The following is a 25,878-nucleotide window of genomic DNA, read 5'->3' on the forward strand; positions in this document are numbered from 1 at the left end:
AATATGGAAGGGAGTCCAATTTTCAAAAAGCAATTCTTCCTTTTTTTTTCTTTCTGAGCAGCACTCATACAGTAGCAGTGGTAAAATAAACAACGATGTGTTGAATTTTGTTTCTCTTTATCTATATGACATTTGTGTCATCACCATAGCTCTAATCCATATTCAGGTCTTCATGTTTGGTGTGCAGTAATATGTAAATTATCTCGCCAGCTGCATGGAGCAGTGTTTGTTTATTCTATTTCTTTTGGCACTGCACAGAACTGAATTTCTGCCAAAATGGGGCTGCTTCAGGGAGCACTAATGCTCTAGGAGGAAGTTTTGAAAGGAAACGCACATCATAAGTCTTCACTCTGTGAAGCAGCAAAATCAAAACAAACTTTTTGTTTACTAAAATATCAGTATTATGAATGTAAAATAATGTGTTTGTTAAAATATAATGAGCATGCTGCCCATCTCTAAGATACTCAGTGTACGTGGGCTTTGGAAATGAGGACATAAAGCTGAGAAAGCTGGCGCATTTTTATTCTTAGAAAGAAAGTAGGTGAAATAAAACAGACAGAGACAACAGCTAGAAGTTTAAGGGGAAAGAAATATTTTAACATGCATATTAATCTCTGGAAACACATGGCATTTACATGCATTTAAATGTGGACAGCTGTGGCGTTTAAGTGTTAAAAAATTTCATTAATGATGCATAGAGCTATCTACTTCTGTTGGCAGGCCTTTCAGTCTTCAATCTGACACTTCCTTTTTTATCCAGCAAGCTAATTTCCCCTCTTTTGTGAGGAGTAACTGTTTTCACACTACTGCTTACCCAGCAAGCCTCCTTATTGTTTCATGGTTAATTATCTTCTCCAGCTTCACCTTCCCCAGCAAAGGGAGCAGGACTGTTCCTCCCCAGCACTAATGAAAGCTGGGTTTTATGGATACACTGTGTAAATAAATGCAAGGTCTGATCAGGCAACATAATAAATGAGTTCCTAAAGTTTATGGAGTCACACACAGCTCATCTAGTGGCTTTACTAAATAATGAAGGAAAATGATTCATTTGGTGGGGTTGGGAGCAGGGGGCTTCAATTTTAGAGAAAAAAAATAAAGCCTTTGTCAGCTTAGGATGGAAACTATCTGCAGGTAAACATAAGGGATCTCCGTTTATCCAAGTGTTCCTTGTGCTCAGTAATCGCAGCCATGACATTTGCCAGGAGAATATCTTGGAGAATAGGCCTTTGAGAAATATTGTTGATTTGGTAAAAGGCGGAGGTCATCTGGTATTTTATTTCCCTGATTGCTTGCTATTTATTAAGAGAAAAAAGCAACCAAGCTTTATGTGGTGCAAAGTACCCTACACTCTGCGCTGGATGCAAGCAAAGCAGAGATATTCACAAATGCTACCATTGCCCAGTGCCTGGAGAAATAAATTCAGCAGGCATGGCCCAGGTAATTAACTCCACTAGCAGGTCAGTGTCTTACATCTCTGTGCTATCAACTCAGTCATAGTCTCTTAGTTGCTAGCTCAAGGCCCCATGTCCTAGAGTTTGGGACTTGTAGTTATTTTGGTTATTTTTTCCAAAGAATTTTAGGAGATTAAAATGACCCCAACCCCCTAATGCTCCTTTTTTTTTTTTAATTTACAAAATGAATTCACATTTTGAAATCCTTTTTCTCTATATTGAAATGTACATTTCTTTGATTTGGGAATCTTTGATTTAGGCTACAGTTTGAATTAAGGTCCTGACATTTAAAACTCTCAAGAGCCTGTGTAAGAGCCCAGGACAAGAACTTCTATTCCAGTCAAGATTTAGTTCTTACGTTTAATTGGATCACAGGATCCTAAGTGTGTTTCCCTTGAGGTTGCAAAAAGAAACCCCCGCCAGGGGAGTCTATGTTTTTAACGTGCTTAGGGACTCTAGCATAGGAATCAGAGTATAAAATCTCTTGGAAACTTACTTCAAAAATGTGTATTGCCTTCTAGGAAAATTCATCCTGAAATTTCAAGCAACCTTTCTAGCATCAGTGTAATTTGTGAACTTCCCAGCCATTTTTATGGAGGGGACTCAACAGAGGTGTTCTAGCAATTCTGAGACTTTTTAATCTCCCCCAAGTCTAAAAGCAGTTATCTTTATGAGAGGCTATTAAAGCAAAGATATGTTAAATGAAATAAAATCAGATGTAGAACAAGGGTTAGACCATCTTAAGAAAATGACTCATAGCTGACCCGCCTATTAATTAGCTTAAACCCTGGGCCAATCAAATGATAGGCATGAGGAAAGCAAGACAAGTTTCCTTGACTGGCTTAGTTAAGATGAAAAAGAGACTAAGATAATATGTGCCATTTTTGGTCATTCTTAATTTGCTAATCCAAACTGACCAACATTTTATTTTTTTTCTCTGAATGAGTTGTAATCATTGTCTCATTATTAAAAAACAACAAAAATCATACTCTATTTATTTGAGAGGAGCAAACAAGAACAGTAATGATATAATGTTGGCTCCCAGTGTGTCCTCATTAAGAATGAAGACACAAGAGGCTCTCAATAAATAAAATATGTTCCCATGGCTAGGTTACAACTGTATCTATGGGTCAGAAGGGTGGGGACTTGCGTGATTGGCATCTGAAGTGAAGGCAGTCTTGTGGGACTGAGCCCTCTCACGTATGGGATCTGTTACTAACTCCAGATAGATAGTGTCAACGTTGGATTAAATAGTGAGACACCCAGCTCATGTCTGCAGAGTGGACAGTTGCTTTTTTACTTGAAAAGCCTTATATCAGAACTGTAAAGGGCACAGTTCCTAAACGTGAGTGAACTCTATTATCGATATAAGGCTTTTCAGGTAAACCCACATGTTGGCAAAGCTCTCCTTGTACATTTGACTACCTCAGGATCATGCCAAGAATCTTGTGTTCTTGAAACTGAGTTTGAAAGTTGGGACCTTACATCTGTCTCACAGGACAATTAGTATGTTAGAAAACTTCACTTGTTTACATGACTATTCACCTCCTCTTTTCTACCAATATGCATTGTAGGTTTTAAAAAATGTAAGTTTTTATTAACACAAGATCGTTATCATAAAGGAGGGAGAAGGGTATACTTTTCCCTAAGGCAAAGGTGAGGCAAAAATTACATCCAGGGGTACAAAACTCACATGTTATGTCAATTCCTGAGCAATGTCAGGAAAAAAAATGGGGCCAGATATTATCATTGAGAGAAAAGAATGCATGCAACTCTGCATGTGGTTCTGTCATTGTCATTCAAACAGATTTACCATGTGGTAGAATGAAGAAAATGCCACCATTTCATTGCAGTTGGGATTTTTACAACTTCATTGATGTTATTTTTCTTTCGAACTTTCTTTTATTTGTTTCAGTTCTAAGTAATACTAAAGAGGTAAGAAAGAGAAATTCTTTTAATTGAAAAACTCTTCCTAAATTTTTTAAAAATTCATTTTTAAATAGTCCTAAATTTAGGTACTTTCTTGAAACTCTGGGGGGAAATTCCAGGGAAACACCAAATATAGTGACTGAGAAACAAAAAATAAACCAGTTTTCCTATTCAGGCTCTTCTCAGTGTAATAAAAATTTCAGTGTGTTGACATATAAAGCAACAGTCAAGATAATTTATTTGCCAGTGAAAAGTAGATTATTTTTCAAGTTACTTCCGGTGAGACATTCAGAGTTGGGTGGGAAAGTAGCTTTTTTCTACAGTAGATGCTTAACAACTGTGAATAATGATTTGCACAAGAATTAACTTGTTTAAGAAAAACATAGCTTGATGCAAGGGATTCATCTGTTGCCACCTACCTATAATACTATCAACACTGAAGTTATTGCACCTGAGAATTCTTTAGAAATTATGACCGTATCTAATTCTTTGATTTATTGGCACAAATATATTGCTTCTCTATAAAAAGTTTCTCTACACACACTTAAAAGTTTCTCTACACACACTCAGACAGCAAATGTGTGGGGTTTTTTTACACCAAGCCACTGTCTGCTCTCTAGACATGAGCTGGGTGTCCTACTCTTTAATCCAACTTTGACACTGTCTATCTGGAGTTAGCATCAGATCCCATATGTGAAAGGGCTCAGTCCCACAAGACTGCCTTCACTTCAGATGCCAATCACACAATTTCCCATCCTTCTGACCCACAGGCTGTAAATTCCCACAACCCTTCCTTAGGTTATTCTAGCCATAACTTGCTAGAATTGCTAGAAGAGCTCAAGGAAACACTTTACTACATTTACCAGTTTATTTGAAGATACAACTCAGGAAAAGCCAGACGTAAAAGAAATGCACAGCGTAACGCTGTGGGCAAAGCTTCCACATTTCTCCAGGTACCTTACCCACCTAGCATCTCCAGGTGTTCTGCAACCTAGAAGCTCAGCTCATCAAATCTCTTTGTTCAAGAGTAGCTACAGTTTTCTTCTCTAGCCCTACCCGCAGCGCCCAACCCCTTTCCCAGAGGTCCTTAGGTGGAGCTGAAAGTTCCAGCCCTCTAATCACTTGGTCCTTCTGGTGATCACCCCCAACCTGAGGCTATCTCAGGACCCTGCCCTAAATTTTCTCATTAGCATAAACTCAGTTGTGATCAAAAGGGGCCATTATGAATAACAAAAGGTATTCTATCACTTAGGAAATTCCAAGGGCTTTAGGGGCTCTGTGCCAGAGAACTGGGACAAGGACCAAATATATTTCCTATTATACCACAGCTTCTTAATCAAAATAGCACTTATGTGGGCAGCCCCTCCAGTGAAACTGAAGTTACGGTAAGAAAGGGAAGAAAAGAAATCCTTATTTTTTTTGTATTGCTCTTTCTTCTCGGAATTCCTTCCTACAACTTTACAATCACCCTGTTTATAGAACATTCAAGGTCTTTGCAACTTATTCTTCACACACAAAATCAAATTCAAAAGGGATAGGAATTTTTTTTTTTTTTTTTTTTTTTTTTGCGGGGGGCGGTTGTTATGTAGAGTTGAGATGGGCTACTGTGCTTTGAGGGTAGAGGTATTAGAACAATTGAAGAGTTTCCTGTACATTCTATGACCTCTGTAGTTTCTCCACTTCTGTTCTCCTTCCAAGACTGGTGCTAGGACAAACAAGGTGTTGAACGGTACCTGATAGGGCCACACTCCTAATTTCAACTCAAATTTTGCCAGAGAACCTGGACTTTTTCAGGCTACCTTCTAGCACATCCTGTACTTGTTTCCTCATGCGCTGGCCTCTAGTACCTGCCCTCTCTAAGGTTACAAATGATTTTCTTTTTGTTTATTCAGTGGCTTTCCCTTAATTCACATAAAGTTAATCACTTTAAAGTGAGCAGTTCTGTGGCATTCACCATGTTGTGCAACCACCACTTCTACCTCCAAACATTATCATCACTCCAAAAGGAAACCCCAAGCCTGTAAAGCAATTGCATCCCATTCCTCCCTCCCCGCCCGCAGGCCCTGGAAAGTACCAGTCTCATCCATCTCTGCAGATTTACCTATGCTGGATATTTTATATAAATGGAATCATACAATATATGACTTTATTATGTCTGGCTTCTTTCATGAAACATGTTTTTGAGGCTATTAGCTTTTATAACTGAGAGTTTGTACCAGTTGAAAGTCAGGGATTTTCCAGGTGATTTTGCCACAGCACAGTTTACCCGCAGAACCTTTCTCCAGATCCCTTCAACAGTTCTTGAGACAACAAGCAAGTCTTTTTACTTTTTTCCTTCAGATCACTCAGTAAATTTTTCCTTTTTTTCTTTTTTATTTTTTAGGGACAGGGTCTCACTGTGTCATCCAGGCTGGAATGCAGTGGTACAATCATAGCTCACTGCAGCCTTGAACTCCTGTGCTCAAGCAGTCCTCCTGCCTCAGCCTGACGAGTAGCTGGGACTACAGGCATGTGCCACCATGCCTGGGCAATCAGTAATCATTTTTTAAGAACCTGCTTTATGCCAGGCACTATTTTAAGTACTGGGGCTCTAGTGGAGACAGGATAGTCAGAGCCCCTGTCCTCATGAAGTTTATTTATGGGAAGAAAACCCCTGCTTCCCATTACTGGACTCCCTTTTGTCCCTGATCGCTTTTGAGAACAAAGGCAATTTTTACTGTTATAAAACTTAAATTAAAACAACGTCTAATGGATTTTTCGTTTTCAACTATTTCAGAATTATCTGTGTAGTCAAGACTAGGAAATGTGTCCGTGTCAGTACTCATTTTAGTGAGATTTGTGAGATGACTTTGGATTTTACTTGTCTGTTTTGAGTTTCTGATCAGCTTTGTTGTTGAAAAAGAGCATTCACTAGAACAGTTTTTGATCATTAGTGTGAGATAGACTTTCAAAGCATTTTCTGAGCTGAGACAAGTTACTTTAACATTATTGTCAATCTGATAGATAGTGAGCAGGATTTGATTGCTCTAATGTGTCAGTTGTGACAGAATTTCACAGACAATGGACTTGCCTTTTTTAAAAAAAGGTTATTTTCAGGGAATAAAAAGTTCTTGAGCTATGGGCCTTGCTGAGGACTGGGCAAGTGTCTTTTCTCATTTGGTTATCTTTGTGGGATAAATCTAGCTAGGATATGAAAAGACAAATGTATCGCCCCATTTACAGTGCAGTAGAGGTGAGTAAGGGGCCTAATCGATGTTTCTTTCATTGACTCTTTGGTTGTACCAAAGAGATTAGTCAACCAACCTCCAGTCTTAAACACTGTTATGGTTATTTAGGATCCAGCCATACTATCCTCTCCTCACTTCACCAGGGGGAATATATGCTGATAGCTGCCAGTCATTGCACCCCTACTGTGTACCAGGCTCTCCCCTAGGACTTTACATGCATTTTAGTAATTTAAACCTCCCAACAATCTATAAGGCAGATACAATGTACTGGAATTGTCCCAGATAAACAAATGATGAAACTGAGGCATATAGAAGTTAAATAACTTGTCCAGGATCACACAGCTAACATATGGGAAGGCCGATCCAGGATTCAAACCCAAACCTGTATGTGTACCTCCTCCAGTTGCAAAATGGCTGATAAACATTGAACATTATTCTTTTTATCCTAATTTCTATTTTCTTCTATATTTTTTCTTGCTGACTCTGAATCCATTCTCTGCTCAATAAGAGGCAGAGTACTAGAAACTCAGAGTTCTCTTAAAAGTTGTCTTTCCATTTTCAGAGATGGAAGCAGCTGTTTGTCATTGTTCTTATATGGTTTGTTTGTTTGTTTAGAGACAGGGTGTTGCTCTATTGTCAGGCTGGTGTGCAGTGGCATGATCATGGCTCACTGCAGTGTTGAACTCGTGGCCTCAAGCAATCCTTCCACCTCAGCCTCCAGAGTAGCTAGGACAACAGGCACATGCCACCATGCCTGGCTAATTTTTAAAAATTTTTACATTGAGACAGTGTCTCACTATGTTTCCCAGGCTGATCTCAAACTCCTGGGCTCAAGCGATCCTCCTGCCTCAGCCTCTCAAAATGCTGGAATTACAAGCACAAGCCACTGTACCTGTCCTGCTTCTGTTTTTGTTTTTATAAAATTTCTACCTCAGTCTAATTTAGGAAAATAATTATGTAACTAATGCTCAGACACTTTGGTTTAGGTTCAGGGTTAGAAGGTACCAAGAAAAGCAGAGTAAGTATATGAATGTTGGCATTTCCCCTAGTTTAAATGGATTCATCTATCCTGAGCTATATGTTATTTTCTCCCACCTCTCCATCACCCCCTCAAACCTATGTGTTCTGCTTTTCACCCTGGGGTAAATATATACACCTTTATTCAATTACAGTTATTGCTGCTTATGTTTTTGTCACTTTTATTTATTTGTATGTTATTGTTGTTTTCTACTTTTCTCCAGATAAATCTCTCCTGCCTGGTTTTTGCATGTGGTACTGCCCAATAAACTCCTGGATTTAGAATAAACAGGGGGAACACATATTACAAAACCTTCTTAAAGGTTCTGCACATTCTGAGTACCAGAAGTTTGACTGTAACATTCAGTTCATCCTAGTCTTTTTGAGATTTTTTAGAAAAAAATCTTTCAAAAGATGCAACTTTTGAAAGGAAATTAAAGGTATCTAGAGGCAGCTATATCAGTTCTCTATTGTTTTGTAGACTGTCAAGTTCCTTTAGCTTTACTCTTTAGCTAATAAAGTATTTCTCATCTCTTATACACACCCACCATTTAAGCTAAAATTGTAAGAAAATCCTGGAAATGCAATCGTGGGAGACCTAACTCAATTAAAGCCATACACATGCAGAGGATATTAATTGAGATGTGTATTACCTGCCACAGTTGGAATCTTGGTTCTTTCTTCTTTTTTTGTCATCATCATAATCATTTCTCTGCCATTTTTATTACTTTCTCTGTATATGTTGTGCTAATATAAATAAAATGCTTCCAAGTATAAAGATAATAAAATAAACTAACATTATTTAATTCCATTTGTTTCTTGAGCAGATCTATATAGCTCTGTGTGTGTGTGTGTATGTGTGTCTGTGTTTGTGTGTGTGTGTGTGTGTAATTATTTATATAATACCTTGGTTTGGGCCAAAATTCTGTACCCATGCAGCAAGTTTATGAATAGAAGACCCTTGCATGAATAATTCAGAATTATTTCTAGAATTGCAGGCTCTCTTTTGGAACCTCATTTACTACTCCCTATCCATTTGGTCCCATTCAAATACTCTTAGATTTTGTCTAAATTCTTTTAGATTTATCACTATATCAAAGACAGGAACATTGTGCCTTTTTAAAAAAGTGCCAAATAGTTCCTCTGGGAAAACAACAACAACAAAAACAAACGTTTGATTAGCTTGAGCATTATTGGTTATGTTGGGCTATCATCAAAGAGAGCATTCAACCAAATAATTTTCCCATCAGTTACATCTTTGTATATGCAAATCTTTTTTTTCCCAAAGAGAACTTGTTTAGTTATATAAATACTCTAATGTCTTTCTTGGAAACTTTTCCCACTTTCTTGCCCCAGGGGTATATTTTATGGTTGAAGTTAAATCCTGAGGAAATGGAGATTTTATTGAAAATATTGACAGAATCTAATCCACAACAGGAAGGGAGTGAGCGAGGGCAGAGTGAGTAGCACTTCTTTAATATGAAAAAATTTAAAGTCTAAGGTGAATGATTTTCTAATGAATCCTGTCAGATATTTCCTGGAATTGACATACAAAAAATTTTCAGAAATCACAATAAATATAAGAGGTTTATAAGAGCAGAGAGTTAATAAAAGAACAATATTACATCCAAAAGTTTAATCTTTCCTATGGAAATTTTCTACTCCAACAACAGCTATTTGTCAGTGTTCCTTCCCCACCACACACACACAGATACCAAAATCCTCAGATGCCCAAGTCCCTGATATAAAATGCTTTATTATTTGCATATAACCTACAGTCATCCTCTCTCTTTACTTTAAATCATCTCTAGATTACTTACAGTAGTTCATACAATGCCTATACATCACTTGACACAGGGAAACTTTAAGTTTGTTTTTTTTTTTTTGTAACTGTGAAATTTTTTTTACAAATATATTTGATCTGCAGTTGGTTGAATTCATAAATTTGGAACCCATGGATATGGAGGGCCAGCTATATTTTATTGAGCAAAGGAATTTTTTCCTTTAGGTGCTGCTATAAGTTTTATAGTTTCTTAGGCTTGAATTTGTAAAGCCATAAAGGCAGCATTTGGTCAGAAAACGACTGTGTCGTGGAAGATGAGTCTGAGTTGCAGGCGCCACTTGGGCTTAGCTCCCAGCCCATCCAGATGACACAATTCCCGCTTCTCCATGTGAGCCCCTAGGTTTGGGATCCTTGTGGAAAATCTGTGCTGCTAAATGTTAAAGGCAACCAGAGAGTTACAAAAAGAGCTCCTTTGAAAGACTAATTCAATTATTTATTAGCACTCTCAGAGTACAGTGTCAGCCAAGATAGTATTTGAAATTAATATACTATTTGATTAGACTGATTGATTGTTCCTACAGCTGAAGATTTTAACATTCATTAGCCATACTAACTGGTCATTAGTACTTCCTTTATCAGCAAGCAAAGAATAAACAGAAATTCTAATAAAAATTCATCACAGTGAATGTACTCCATACCTAAGCCACTGTGATGATTGCTGGGTACTAGATTAACTGCTGTAACATTGGCAGTGGGAAAGATCTCTCTTAGAAAATTTAAAAATTTCCCTTAATTAATGTTTAACTTGTAACTGGACTCTTAAACTGAAGTAGGCTATACAGATAATCTCTTACATACCCAGTATAATAAAGTGCTAATGGGTATTTTATACTTAATGTGTTTATGTGGTACCCTTTATTAGTTTCAGGAAGGATTGAGGGCTTCTTAGGAAAGTTTTGCTAATGTGCTGCAGGTGAAGCTTTTTCTCCACTACTGAGGAATAAAAGCATCATGGGCTGTTTTTCAACCAGACAGTTAAAATAATTCGGGCATTAATACAAATATGCTAGCCTGTTATGCTGTGTGATACCTCTCTCTTTCTACCATATCGTGAATCCCTTGTGGTTTTAATAGCAAATTGGAAGGTATGATGTGAAGAAAAGAATGAAGCAGGCAGAGGAAACCCTTTATGAATTGACTCAAGACCACACTAGAGCGATTCTGCATGTATTAAGAATTGCAGCTACTGGCTGGATGTGGTAGCTCACACCTGCAATCCCAGCACTTTGGGAGGCCAAAGTGGGAGGATCACTTGAATCTAGGAGTTCAAGATCAGCCTGGGCAACATAGTGACACCCTGTCTCTACAAAAAATAAAAATTAGCCAGGTGTAGTGGCACGCACCTGTAGTCCCAGCTACTTGGGAGGCTAAGGTGGAAGGATTGTTTGAGCCTGGGAGGTTGAGACTGCAGTGAGCCGTGATTACACTACTGCACTCCAGCCTGAGTGACAGAGCAAGACTGTTTCAAAAAAAGAAATATATATATATATATTTATATATGGCCACCTAATACTGCCTGCCTCCTCAGCACTTCACAAGCACTAGCTTATTTAATACTCAGAATGATCTTCAAAAATTGATAGTGCTATCCCCATTTTACAGGCAATGAGACTTTTGCTCAGAAAGATTATTAAGCAACTTGCCCAAGGTTATGCATATGGTAAGCAGCAGAGTCAGCCCTTCAACCAGTCTGCAAGTTCTAGTGCCATAATCATCTGCTTGGCTACCCTGCATAAGCATAAGCTGAACTTAGAAGTTCTGTTTGTGTTTCTGTCTGTAGGTGAGCCCATCAAGGCCTGCACTATGTATATATATATATAATCTTTCTTGGCTCTAGCATGAATTCAGACAGCTGGAGAGCAAGTAAGGACAGTGAAGGAATTTGAACAGAGTCCAGGAGCCTAGCCAGCTACTGTGTCCCAAAATATGTCAAGCTCTATCTAAACAGAGGCAGAGCCAAGAAGTCCAAGGAAACATCAAGGGTCCCAAGTGGGCAGGCAGAGAGCAGCATAAGGGAATCTGGGCTACTTCATCCTGGGGTGGTCAGGAAAGTCTTCAAATAATTATTCTGGGGCTGGTGTGGGCTGGAGTGAGAGGTTCCTGTCTATAAGAAATGGGGGAAGGACTAACAGTAGTGAGCCAAGTTAACAAGGACCAAAGTGAAGTCTCTGTCACAGAGAGAGGCTGGAAAAGAAAGGGGCTGAGAGAACTTTGACTAAGAAATTGCCCTGGAGCATTCAGGGTCTAGGAAGACACAGGTAAGGAAAACAGTGAAGTGTTGCTAATCTTATGTCTGATTGGGAGCAGGGCCACAATCTGAAAAGACAGATCCCTGAATAGGAACACAGAGGAAGGGGTACACAGTCATGTGCCTCTGGCCCATGAAATGCTCTACATGGTGGCTACAACTGTATTTTAAGTCCCCAGGCAAAAGCTGCTTAAAATGGAGAACCCAGGAATAGAGGCAAGAAGGAGTTTGCCATGTGTGGCTGCAGATAGTATTCTACTATGGACTCCAGAACTAAAATAGTATCAGTGTGAATGTACCTTAGGAGATGTCATAGGCTGTACTCTTTTTACCTCCATTCACCTGATAGTTTTCACTCTATCCAAGATTCAAAATGTAAATGAATCAATAGGAAATGGCTAATTCCATAAATTACAATTTGACAATAATAATCTTACATTTTAGTCTATGTTATTGCCTTCAGTAACAAATTACTATTGATAGAAAAGCCTCTTTCAGTAATTTTTGGGTGTTATTTCAGAGAGGAATAGAGTTGATAATTAGGCTATCTTTCAAGTCCATGCTTGGGGCAGTTTTCTTTCCTGAGTCTTCGGAGAGATTTTCAATGGATAAAATTTTCATGCTTGTGTTCCCTAATTCTTCTCCTTTTTTTTTTTTTCTTTCTCTCACACAGGAGACTTTGAATGTGATTGATCCTGGCTTGATGGACCTAAATGGAATGAGTGAGGATGCCCTGGAATGGGATGAAATGGACATAAGTAACAAGTTAATTAGTTTGAATGAGGAATCAAGTGACCTTGATCAAGAACCCCAACCTGTTATCCCTTCCTTGAAGCTTGGAGAGACAAATAATGAGGACCCTGGTTATGACGAGGAGGCTGATAACCATGGGGGATCTCAGTATGCCTCAAATATTACTGCCCCGTCTAGTCCACACATTTACCAGGTGTACAGCCTCCACAATGTTGAACTCTATGAGGACAACCACATGCCATTTCTGAAAAACAACCCAAAGGTCACTGGCATGACACAGCCTAATGTTTTAACTAAGAGTCTCAGTAAAGACTCTTCATTTTCATCTACCAAATCTTTGCCAGATCTTCTAGGCGGTTCCAATTTGGTAAAGCCCTGCGCATGTCATGGAGGAGACATGAGCCAGAATTCAGGCAGTGAGAGTGGAATTGTCAGTGAAGGAGACACAGAAACCACTACCAACTCTGAAATGTGCTTGCTCAATGCAGTGGATGGGTCCCCAAGTAACCTTGAAACTGAACATCTGGACCCACAAATGGGAGATGCAGTTAACGTGTTAAAGCAAAAATTTAAAGATGAGGGGGAATGCATTAAGCTTCCAAATAGCTCTCAGTCGTCCATTTCACCAGTGGGTTGTGTAAATGGAAAAGTTGGAGATTTAAACAGTGTTACCAAACATACCCCTGATTGTTTGGGAGAAGAATTACAAGGAAAACATGATGTGTTTACATTTTATGATTACTCATACCTCCAAGGCTCAAAACTCAAATTACCAATGATAATAAAACAGTCACAAAGCGAAAAAGCACATGTGGAGGATCCCCTGCTTCGTGGTTTTTATTTTGATAAAAAATCATGCAAATCTAAACATCAGACTACAGAGTTACAACCAGATGTACCTCCCCATGAAAGGATTTTGGCAAGTGCATCTCATGAAATGGATCGCATTTCATATAAAAGTGGCAATATAGAAAAGACATTCACTGGCATGCAGAATGCCAAACAGCTCTCCCTTTTATCTCATAGTTCATCTATTGAGTCCCTTTCTCCAGGGGGTGATTTATTTGGATTGGGCATCTTTAAAAATGGCAGTGACAGCCTCCAGCGAAGCACTTCTTTAGAAAGTTGGTTGACGTCCTATAAAAGCAATGAAGATCTTTTTAGCTGTCACAGCTCTGGGGATATAAGCGTGAGCAGTGGCTCAGTTGGTGAACTAAGTAAAAGAACATTAGATCTCCTGAATCGTTTGGAAAATATCCAGAGCCCCTCAGAGCAAAAGATAAAGCGAAGTGTTTCTGATGTCACTCTTCAAAGCAGTTCCCAAAAGATGTCTTTTACTGGCCAGATGTCATTGGACATAGCATCTTCTATCAATGAAGACTCAGCGGCATCTCTAACCGAACTTAGCAGCAGTGACGAGCTCTCTCTTTGCTCAGAGGATATTGTGTTACACAAGAACAAGATCCCGGAATCGAATGCATCGTTCAGGAAGCGTCTGACTCATTCAGTGGCTGATGAAAGCGATGTCAACGTCAGCATGATTGTTAATGTCTCTTGCACCTCTGCTTGCACTGATGATGAAGATGACAGCGACCTGCTCTCCAGCTCTACCCTTACCTTGACTGAAGAAGAGCTGTGCATCAAAGACGAGGATGATGACTCCAGTATTGCAACAGATGATGAAATTTATGAAGACTGCAACTTGATGTCAGGGCTAGACTACATAAAGAATGAATTACAGACCTGGATTAGGCCAAAATTGTCTTTGACAAGAGATAAGAAAAGGTGCAATGTCAGTGATGAGGTGAAGGGCAGTAAAGATGTAAGTAGCAGTGAGATGACCAATCCCTCTGATACTCTGAATATTGAGACCCTTCTAAATGGCTCTGTAAAATGTGTCTCTGAAAATAATGGAAATGGTAAGAATTCATCTCATACCCATGAGTTAGGGACAAAGGGTGAAAATAAGAAAACTATTTTCAAAGTTAATAAAGATCCATATGTCGCTGACATGGAAAATGGCAATATTGAAGGTATTCCAGAAAGGCAAAAGGACAAACTGAATGGGACTTCAAAGGTATCAGAAAATCTTGGTTCAAATGGGAAAGAGATTTCAGAGAGTGAGCATTGTAAGTGTAAAGCACTTATGGATAGTTTAGATGATTCAAATACTGCTGGCAAGGAATTTGTTTCCCAAGATGTTAGACATCTTCCAAAGAAATGTCCAAATCACCACCATTTTGAAAATCAAAGCACTGCCTCTACTCCCACTGAGAAGTCTTTCTCAGAACTGGCTTTAGAAACCAGGTTTAACAACAGACAAGACTCTGATGCGCTGAAATCATCTGATGATGCACCAAGTATGGCTGGAAAATCTGCTGGTTGTTGCCTAGCACTTGAACAAAACGGAACAGAGGAAAATGCTTCTATCAGCGATATTTCCTGTTGCAACTGTGAGCCAGATGTTTTCCATCAAAAAGATGCCGAAGATTGTTCAGTACACAACTTTGTTAAGGAAATCATTGACATGGCTTCGACAGCCCTAAAAAGTAAATCTCAACCTGAAAACGAGGTGGCTGCTCCTACTTCATTAACTCAAATCAAGGAGAAAGTGTTGGAGCATTCTCACCGGCCCATCCAGCTGAGAAAAGGGGACTTTTATTCATACTTATCTCTCTCATCTCATGACAGTGATTGTGGGGAGGTCACCAATTACATAGAAGAGAAAAGCAGCACTCCATTGCCGCTAGACACCACTGACTCGGGCTTAGATGACAAGGAAGATATTGAATGCTTTTTTGAGGCCTGTGTTGAGGGTGACTCTGATGGAGAGGAGCCTTGTTTCTCTAGTGCTCCTCCAAATGAATCTGCAGTTCCCAGCGAAGCTGCAATGCCACTACAAGCAACAGCTTGTTCTTCTGAGTTCAGTGATAGTTCTCTTTTAGCTGATGATGCAGATACAGTGGCTGTTTCAAGTCCTTCCTCTCAGGAAAGAGCTGAGGTTGGAAAGGAAGTGAATGGTTTGCCCCAAACTTCCAATGGCTGTGCAGAAAACTTAGAGTTTACTCCTTCAAAGCTTGACAGTGAAAAGGAAAGTTCCGGAAAACCAGGTGAATCTGGAATGCCAGAAGAACATAACGCTGCTTCAGCCAAATCTAAAGTTCAAGACCTCTCCTTGAAGGCAAATCAGCCAACAGACAAGGCTGCATTGCATCCCAGCCCCAAAACTTTAACCTGTGAAGAAAATCTTCTAACCCTTCATGAAGAACGACATAGAAACATGCATAGGTAGAATGTACCCCCTCCCCAAGCATGAAAATCATCTCACTGAAAGGTACGTATAGTCCTCATGCCATGTATGTATTTAAAATATTGAGTTCAGGTCAGCAAAACCATGGTAGGAGAAAAGGCTAGTCAGAATGACCAATTACGGCAGACAGTTACCTGAATAAGACATTTAGGTAGAAGAAATGCTCCCAACAATGAAAGTAACTGTGAAGCAAAAGAAAAAAAAAAAAACAGGGAAAATTGACATTCTTAGTGACATTATCTTTATTACATCATTCTGGCAAGAATACAAAATTTGAGGAAGTAGTTGAACAACTTAAGGCCTCAAATTCTTCCATTGAGGGAGAATAAAAAGGTTATCCAAATCGCAATTATACTCCATGATCAAAATGCATGCACAGTAACAATGCTCTCCACTTCAGTTTCCTGCACAGAGAGCTGTCTGTTCTCTTCATTGCCTGCAGATGACCAATGATTAGGGTAAAGGCTGCATCTCCTGATTTGGCCCTTCCTTTTATGCTTCTGTCTAATGTAACTATTGTCACATTTGCTTCCCCAGTGGAAGACTGTGCTGTCACAACTCCTAATCATGGCCATGTCTGAGGATTCAAACAGGAGGGGAAAGTTGGTGTTAAAGAAGAGGCTCTTATTTATCCACATACAGATTGAGAACAGGCGCAGAAAGCAAATGCAGAGAGGATACATGACAAGTTAATGGCGTTTTGATAAAAACAGAATTTTTGAATTTTCCCTGAAGGTGACAGGCTGATTTCCATCAAATTTTTTAAGAAAGTCATTCCACTCTTCATATTTAATAAGACAGCTATTGATCGATAATTCCAAGATGATGATGTGTCTCTAAAAGTGACACAAAGATTCTGTTATTTCCCATTTCTAAGCCCCAGTGATGAATATGCTTTCTCAATCAAGTTTAAAGAAAATTTGAGCTTTCAAATGTGAGAGTCATATTTCACCCAAGTATGAGATGCCTAATGCCACCTCCACCCCCACTCCAGAAGCTTAATGCTGTCACCTAAACTCGTGCTATAGGAAATGAATTACAGAAGCAATCTACCCTAATTTGTTAACTTATTCAAATAACAGTTATTATACTTAACTATGCTAAAGATTATCTTTTTTGTGGCAGATTGTTTATTTTTTGATGAGCCTAATTACTGATTTTCTAAAAGTAATTTACATTTATTACAAATACATCTTTTAAAATGTGACAGATAAATGTTGTTCCCATAATGTATTATGAAAAAAGTTACTATTTAAAAACACATTATTTAATTTGAAAGATGAATGGCAAACATCATTATTTTTTTTTCCTGCAACACCTGTGCCCTAAGCTTATTAAAATGTGTGATTCTGTGTAGAGCTGCTAGAAATGGGGACTAAGGGGGGCATCTATACCATATATACCCTAAAAATAAACTCAGTATGCAAAATTGAAGAAAGGCATCCCACTTACTAATATAGCTCAACTAATTTTCTGTGTTTCAGACTCTATTTACAATTGGCTGCAAATGAGAACAAAAGTAAGAGAGAGAGAGAAATGTATTTTCTGTGAAACATGTCCACCCTATAATCACATTCTCCATCAGTATGCAGTAAAACTGACCATTAAGGGAGAGTAACTGCAATTCCATAAGCTGCTTCAAAACAAGTTCTATTAGAACCGATTGTACTGCTGGCTCTGCCAACCTCCGCAGAAGGGCTGGTAGAGCCTGGCTGATTTTGTTTTCTGAAAGGGGATAAAGGCTTGAAAGCAACACCACTCTGAGCATGACATCATGTGACTGTGACCCTCAAGTCACCAGTCATGCTGAGATCTGGAGCTCCAGAAGCTCTGGCACTGGAGAAGCCTTTGCGATGCACTCTCCCTTTTTTGATCCTCTGGGAATTTCTTCTCTCTCTTACATAGACGTAGAATTGAAATGAAATGTAAATGATGAGCAGCTCCATCTTTAGACTTGGAGGAAGTGAATGTGCTGGTGGATCTGTGTAACCCTCACATTTTACAAGCAGGGACAGTGTCAAACTAGCAGCCAGCCCGTCTGCCAGTCAGCAATATTTTTTGTTAAGCCCCGGTGATGCCTGGCCTTATCTCGGGCAAAGGGAGAAACAGCCAGATTTTACTTCTGCAGAACTCACATCGCCCCCAAGTGACTTGTTATAGGCCTAGAGCCATTTAAATAGCCATATTTACTGGTCCTATTCAGGATTTTTTTCAGTATCATGTGGACAAAACATCTGGATGCCTGAAATTTTTACCAGACGTTAGCATTGGATAACTGGGTATAAATAGTCACATATTGTTAAAATACTATCAACCAGGACAAGTTATTTAATCTCAAAATGTTGACATGCCTTCAGTATTAATGTCAAGAATACATAGTAAAATTGTTTGATAAATATGAGGTTTCAGGTCTACAAGAGCTTAATTGTTGTCATTGTTCTTTCTACAAGTTCAGAAAAAGAAAAAGAAAAAGCTGTGCTTTTTAAAGTCATTTGGAAACCATCAGTTGGGATGCTCTTTTTATCAGGACAGTAAAATTCACCAAATTCCATTTGCTCGGTTTTTTTTTTCCAGAACTAAGTTTTCAGATGATGAAATGATTATAATGCCATCCAGAAGAGATATAACTTAGAATAGCAGATAGAGTCTGCAACAGTAACAAAAATGTTTTTCAGATTTTCAAAGGTTTTTTATTTACTGTGTTCTAATGAAAAACCCACTGAAACTGCTTGAGAAGTTTTAACATGATCTGACAGTATGCATTTGCACTGATTTCCAGGCATACTGCTGTGCTTTTCACTATTTTCATTTATGTGTCATGTTTCTATAAAAATAGAGAGGTCAGTTACAGCAAATCACATCAAAGGAAAGGTAACTGGATAGATCCAGATCTTTCTGCCTAATTTGGAGGAAGCACATAATGTATGTCTGGAGTGCCTCCTAGGACCTGCCTAAGAGATGTACTTTGCGCTAATCTTTTTGCTGTATTCTGACAGTTATTTCTTCATAATCCTCATCATAAGCCTCTGATCTTTGATGAATGGTTTAACCCTAAACTTCAGGCTGGATAAATCCCATGGTATAAAAATTTAACTCATCATATGCAGCCAGTGTGTGCTTTTTCTTTTCCTTTTGGTCTGCTCTAGTGATTTGGGGTTTTGTTTTACTATGTGTATGTGTATGAGTGTGGTGTTTTGGGGGGTGGGGTGAGGAGCTGTATTTACTTACAGTGCATATATTTCCTTTAGAATTTTTTAGCGTTATTGCCTTTTCTACTTTATTGGTCTGTAAATGTGATAGTTGGTGGCCAGTAGATTTTAGATTTTAGGCAATTACTTATATTTGTGCATGCTCAAGTATACACATAAAGAGTTTTAAATGCTGATGCTCAGATTTTACAAACTGAGAAAGCTGTAAGAGCAAACATTTCTCATGTACGCAGCACAATTCCCATTCTGTTAATTGGATTGACATTAGGTGCTTAATATTTTCCAAAGCTGGTCAACCGGGTTTAAGAAACTGCCTTTGGTGATTGTGTATGAATTTTTCACTAGACAATACAGGTATAATCTTATCAAACTTACCTTTAAAATCACTGTAATAAACCAATGTTTTGCTGGATGTGAAGTGTCTTTAAATTATCTGGCACTTCTGAATAACTAGCCCTGCTATGCTAAATAACAAGGATGTTATTGGGCATCACCTATCATCTATCTCACACACACACACACACACACACACACACAGTCACACCCCAGATCTGTGCCTCAGCCAATTTGGCCTGCCCATTTCCAAGTGGGCCAAGATGAAAGAATTGATTACCTAGAGAGAATTTAAATGCCAGCATTTAGTAAGACCAGATTTGCCTCACCTAAGGAATCCGTATTCTGTGGCCAGATTTCAAATGAGTCATGTCCTCAGCATTTGAACAATGCACCAGGCTTTCTTGTGTTACTGCATTATTTTACTCTACCAAATTTCGTCCCATCTGTTTCTGTCTGTCTCCCCCTGTTCTTTATCTAATTTTTCTTCTTTCTCCAACTCCCCATGGCTCCAGCCAAACCACTTTTTGTTAAGGTTTTTCTGGCTCTTAAGTTGAAAGATTGTAGAAAAACAGAGAGCAAGACAAAGAATATTTGTTCTTGAAGGACAGTAAAACAACCTGATGTGAGACATCAGAACTCACTTTAAGCCCAGACAAGCAAAAGCCTGCTTTCTTTGAGAGCTGGTTGGGGGACTTACAATAATTGCATCCTGCATTGCCTAAACTTGGTATTTAGGTGTTCCTCACATTTGACCAGTTGCTTCTAGCCATTTAGAAATAGGCAGAATGGATTGAGTTTGGAACAAATTTATATTATAGCCATGAGATGTACAAATATAATTGAATCCGTCTTGTTTCCACAATGCTGTATGTACCTTAAATGAAATGCATTACTATTTGAGCTAGAAGCCCCAGTTGTATCTTTTTATAGGCTGAAACACTTAGGATAATCACAATGTTATGAATATTTCACCACTATACAATAGTGGAATTGTTCGATATCATACGTAAAATCACTGCAGGAAGGATTAAGCCTGAGAGCCTATCAGTTCCCAGTCTGTGGAATCATTCTACATTGTAAATACTTTGCCGCATCACTTGGCATCAGCGGCCTAACATTTTCATATTGGTTTGAAGCTATTTTGATGTTCCAAACTGAGTTCACAGGCAAAAGAGTGGTTGAGATCCAGAGAAAAGGTCAAACTTGATGATTTTTCTTGTTTTCTTTGAAACCACATCTTTTTAAAAAAAAAAAAATCAATGTATTTTTCACATGTACACCGAGACTTTTTTTGTCAGTAATGTGAAGCTTGGGCTATTAAAATTATTTATATTTTATGTATCTTTTTATTTCAGAACATTAGCAAGTAGTCCCACAATTGCAGCCTTCAATGGTTCCTCAAAGGGCTTGGTTTTGCTAATGAAAAATACATTTCTGAAACCTTTTCTTGTCACTTTTTTGTTTCTTGTAGATACGCCTGGCTGCAACTCAGGGGTGGCCTCATCCTCCCGCCCTGGGCTGGTCTCTGGTTCCATCACGTTTGTCACTGCCGTTTATTACATTGACTTCTCCCAAGATGAATCTTCCTTCCAAATGTGTTTTCTCCACATGAGCCTTGTGATCTGAATGTGTGCGCTGGTTCTCTTTAGGTGATCGTCTTTGAAGTTCAGCAAAGCTGCTTGTTCTCCCATGGATTCCTGTCCCAAGCTACCTCTACCAACCCTCTCTCTCCAGCTAGACTTTTCTCTTTGCCTCCTCCCCTCCCTTCCACTCTTTAAAGTTCTGCAGTTCACCAACTGGTGGTCCATTAAATTCTCCTGTCTAGAATGACTCCCCACCAGTACTTGACCAATTTCATGTTTCAATCTGGATTTTTTTTTAATGGTATAATGACTGTGTTTATTGAAGGAGTTTTACCTAAAAAGCCAACATTTGAATTGATTGCAGCATAGAGAAGAAACACTGGTCCTTCTTTCAAAATTAAGCAACTATTAAAAGCGCCATTTTATTTATTTCATTTAAAAAATAATCTATGCAGCATTTCAAGAAACAACCATATGGTGTTGTATATTATAAACTGATGACATTCTACTATTGAATTATGTACAACATTTTCATTTTTTATGCTTCTTGAGGTGGTAATGAGAAAAAAGTTTTTTAAAAAAGTGTGCCTTGCTGTATTTCTTATACCATTTATTAAAAAGCTGCTTTCACGGTAAAATTATGTTGGTTTGAAAGGAGGAAATAGCAAGGTTAAGATGTGTGAATAATTTCTGTATATATGTATAACCAAGTACAAACATTGATGTATAATGACAGTATAAAATGCTTTCATGTTTGTGATGTCTAGTGGTGTGGAAAATATAAGCCTTAAATCCATTAGATTGCATGGTAATTAAAATTGGCATAATAAACACAGATTATTGGGGGAAAAGGAAAATTAGTGATCTCTTCTACTATGTTCTTTACCAAATTGTTGCATCTGGTTCTGAAAAAGTATAGCATGTAGCAGCTTCCAAACATATTCATATTGCTTAAGAGGCTTAACGTTACCTAAACTAGAGACTAGACATAAAGCCTTCAGTTTTCAAAATCTTTCTGGTCACTATAAAGATCTTGGAACAGCAAATGATTAAATGTCAGTTCCCCTAAACCAATAAACATTTATACTAGATTTTTTATTTCTACTTATCATTAATGATTTGATGTTGGATTTCAGGATACCTTGTATGTCTTAATTTATTTTAAATATTTATTTTGAATGAGTTTGATAGAAAACTAGTAGAAAAGTATAGAAAATTTGACTATTATTTATAGATTTCAGGTATATTTATATGTGTAAAAGAAATTGACAAAGAAATATTTAATCTGGCCTTTACTGACTCCTGTTAAATGCAGTTTTAAATTTATATCGTGACACCTACTTAAGTGCCTGACACAGTAGGTATTCAATAAAAATTTACTGAATTAAAGGATTAAATTAGGTGACATGGTGACATCTATCCCTTTATTTTGACGCTAAAACGTGGGCACAACTAGAAAAAGGTACAATGCAACATAAAATCACAATAGATAATATATATCAAATTTCTAAAAGGTAAAGAATGTTATGGGTTCATGTAGTCACAGGAATGACAATCATTCATTTAACAGATAGTTCAGAAACACTTTTTATCTGCAAGGCACTATTCTAGATCCAGAAGATGCAATGTTGAACAAACAGACAAAGCCCTGCCCTCAGAAGGCTCTCCTGCATTAGGAACAAGTGAGCACACAAATGACATGAAGTATTTGTTGCAGAGCTGAGGAACAGAGCAAATGCAGTGATAGAGGCGCAATGAGAGAAGCAGCAGTGGGTACAAAGAGGAAGAAAAAGGGCTTGCAGAGAGTGGAAAGTTAGTGGAATATTCATAAAACTTCATTGCAGGGGTAATAGAAGAAAAAGTAAATTGGGAGGACTTAATGAAAGGTCTTTTAAAAAGTTAACTTGGAGCTTTTGTATGTAAAATGCTAGGTAATAAGAACACTTTGTACAGGCTGCTTTGCACCTGATTTTATTTATTATTAGTACCAAACCAAATCACTTAGACGATGCTTATCTGTAATTCTACCACTTTAATAATTATTTGTATTTTTATGCCCCTTCTATTCTTTTCTATACATATTTCTAAATGGATAAATTATTCTAGGCTTCTTAATAGGTAGTAATTTGTTCAAAAGCGGTTTTAGCCAGACATCTAGTTGCAGTGTTCAAGAGGATTATAGAGGAAAGAGATTAGAGATAATTGTCTAGTTAGGGGGCAGCTGGAGAAAATAAGCTAAGTTTGCAATAACAGAGTACACAAGTATAGTGGCCCAGGATGTAGAGAAAGAACAAATCCTAGAGTCTTTGAAATTTCTAAGGGCATTCTAGACCTCTGTTGGGATATGGTATTATTTTATATACTGACACAACCTAAATTTTCTTTGGGTGGTAACTAACGTCAAGTCTACATCTACTGGTAAAACATTCAAAGAACAAACTGACAATGATGTTCTACCTACTTGTTACATGCTCATGGAAGACCGTGCAGTATTGAGAGTATTTGTCAATTATCTGCTTAGTATTAACACTAAATTTGTAGAATGACTTTCAGGTTTGTTGAACAATGCCTTTTCAGGTTGGAAGAAGAAAAATAGCCTCAATCTCCCACCCCATGTAGGCACTACCTCCCCAATTACCCTTAGAAAATGATCACACCACCTCTGCCTACACAATTCCAGTGATAGTGGTTCATTGTCTGTTAAGGCAAACTGTTCCACTGTTGGGCATATCTCTTTGTTAGAAAGTTCTTTCTGAGGTTGCTAAAATCTGCCTAGTACCCTGCTACCCTGTTCTGTCTTATGGAGCAGCCCAGATTACCTTTACTCCCTCTTTCTCCTGGCAACCCTGAAGATAATTGAGGCCAGTTACTCATCATCTCCCAACCACTGTTTCCTCAACTGCCCTTCATATGTCATGGTTTTCAGATCCATTCCAACCTGACTGAATGTTAACAGACAGAATTCTTGAAATTAAGGAACTGTCTTCATCATCATACATGTAGAAAAGAATCTGAACATTTGAGTGCGAAGTTTTCTCGAAATATATTCAAGATATGTTTATTCTATTATTGTAAATTTCAAACAATAAATAAATAAGAATCCATGACTTCCTTCAGTGGCCCAGTCCAGTGCCTAAGTCATCTTGAATCTTCTCCTTACATCAAATACAAACCTAACCTGTTGCCAAGTAGGGCACTCCTTGCGCTTATTTATTCATTTATTCAGCCATTCAGCAAACATTTATTAAATGGCTACCTATGTGAGGCACTATATTTGGCATTAGGTATATAAAGGCAACTAACACATGGTATCTGTCTCCAAAGGTTTACCGTTTTTCTTCTGAAAGTGCCTTTTGTGTCCTTGAATAGAGTGATTATGACTTTTGTCTAAATTAAATGATGACCTCATTTAGTTTCTGATGACATTTCTCTATATTTAAGAAAATCTAGTGAGCAAAACAGTATATAAAATCATCTGGGTCTGACTACCAGAAAAAGTAAAGTGGTTTTAATTACAGAAAGAAAAACATTTGTTAGATTTCTGGTCACTGAATAAATATGCATCTTATACAACAACAGAACAACCTAAATGTAGGGCTTCTGGAAACCTGAGTTTGATGATTTTGTTGTGTTTGGTTCATCCGGACTAGGTTTCACCCATTCTATAATTCCTAGAAACAAACTAGATGAAAATATCAATGAAATGATCCAGGTCTTTCTTACAAGTCAATTTTCTTTAGCTTCCAAAAGAAGTTGAAATTTTTTAGAATTTCAAAGAAAAACTAACTTTTCAAATGTCATATAATTCTTACATTTTAAATATAAATTGAACCAACTAAATTTACTGCTGTATTTTTTTCTACATATTCTTTTTTCAATTTTCATTTTGAAAAAAATCAGACCTATGTAAAAGTTGAGAGTAGAACAAAGATACTTGGTACTCATCCCTCAGGTTCATTTATTGTTAATATTTCACCATATTTACTTCATCTCTCTGTATACACACACACTTTTTTGTATGATTAAATCATTTGAAATTAAATTGTAGAGTATGATACTTCATCTGCAAACACTTCAGCATCTATTAACTGAGAACATGGGCATTCTTCTACAAGTCTACAATACCATCTTCATACTCAAGAAATGTAACATTGGCTGGGCGTGGTGGCTCATGCCTGTAATCCCAGCACTTTGGGAGGCCGAGGCGTGTGGATCACCTAAGGTCAGGAGTTTGAGATCAGCCTGGCCAACATGGTGAAACCCCGTCTCTACTAAAAATACAAAAATTAGCCAGGCGTGGTAGCTGTAATCCCAGCTACTTGGGAGGCTGAGGCAGGAGAATCGCTTGAAGCCAGGAGGCAGAGGTTGCAGTGAGCCAAGATTGCACCACTGCACTCCAGCCTGGTCAAGAAGAGTGAAATTTTGTCTCAAAAAAAATGTAATATTAATACAATAATACCTGATAGTTTATATTCAAGTTTCTCTAAATACCCAAATTATGTCCTCTTATAGTTGTTTTTGTTTTAATACAGGATTCAAACAAAGATCACATACTGCTTTTAGTTTCCAAGTCTTTTTTTTTTTTTTTTTAAATCTTGAATAGTTTCCCTGTGCTTTTGTTCTGTTTTTCTTTGGGCTTTTATAACATCGACAGTTCTGAAGAGTCCAGGCCAGTTTTGCAGAATGATCCACAATCTTGATGGGTCTAGTTGTTTTCTCATTGTTAAACTCAGGGTAAACTTTTTTTGTCAAGTAAATACATAGGTGACTTTGCATTCACAGCCACTCTTTAATGAAGATTGACTGAATAACTGACATTCCTGATATGTTTTAAAGTTCACAGCTTACTCTTTCAGCCCATGCTTCATCCATCTAAGGCAAGGGTCAGCAAACTGTGGTGCGTGGGCCAAATTCAGCTCATTGCCTGTTCTGGTTTGACCTGTTTGAACAATTGACGAGCTTCAAACAATTT

General features: G+C 38.0%; 1 protein-coding gene across 6 annotated transcripts in view; it reads left to right on the forward strand.

Moving 5' to 3' along the window:
- The window catches only part of AKAP6 (A-kinase anchoring protein 6), a 626,630-nt gene extending 604,335 nt beyond the window's left edge, over nucleotides 1-22,295 (forward strand). For all 6 annotated transcript variants that reach the window (XM_054529991.2, XM_054529992.2, XM_054529989.2 and 3 more), the window contains 2 exons: nucleotides 12,389-15,802; nucleotides 20,795-22,295. In XM_054529991.2, coding sequence (XP_054385966.2) covers nucleotides 12,389-15,760 — 3,372 coding nt within the window. In that variant the 3' untranslated portion in view covers nucleotides 15,761-15,802; nucleotides 20,795-22,295. The remainder of the gene's footprint in view (nucleotides 1-12,388; nucleotides 15,803-20,794) is intronic.
- Nucleotides 22,296-25,878: the final 3,583 nt, after the last annotated feature.

Source organism: Pongo abelii, chromosome 15 (genome assembly GCF_028885655.2).
Source record: "Pongo abelii isolate AG06213 chromosome 15, NHGRI_mPonAbe1-v2.0_pri, whole genome shotgun sequence".
Classification (NCBI taxonomy): Eukaryota; Metazoa; Chordata; class Mammalia; order Primates; family Hominidae; genus Pongo; species Pongo abelii.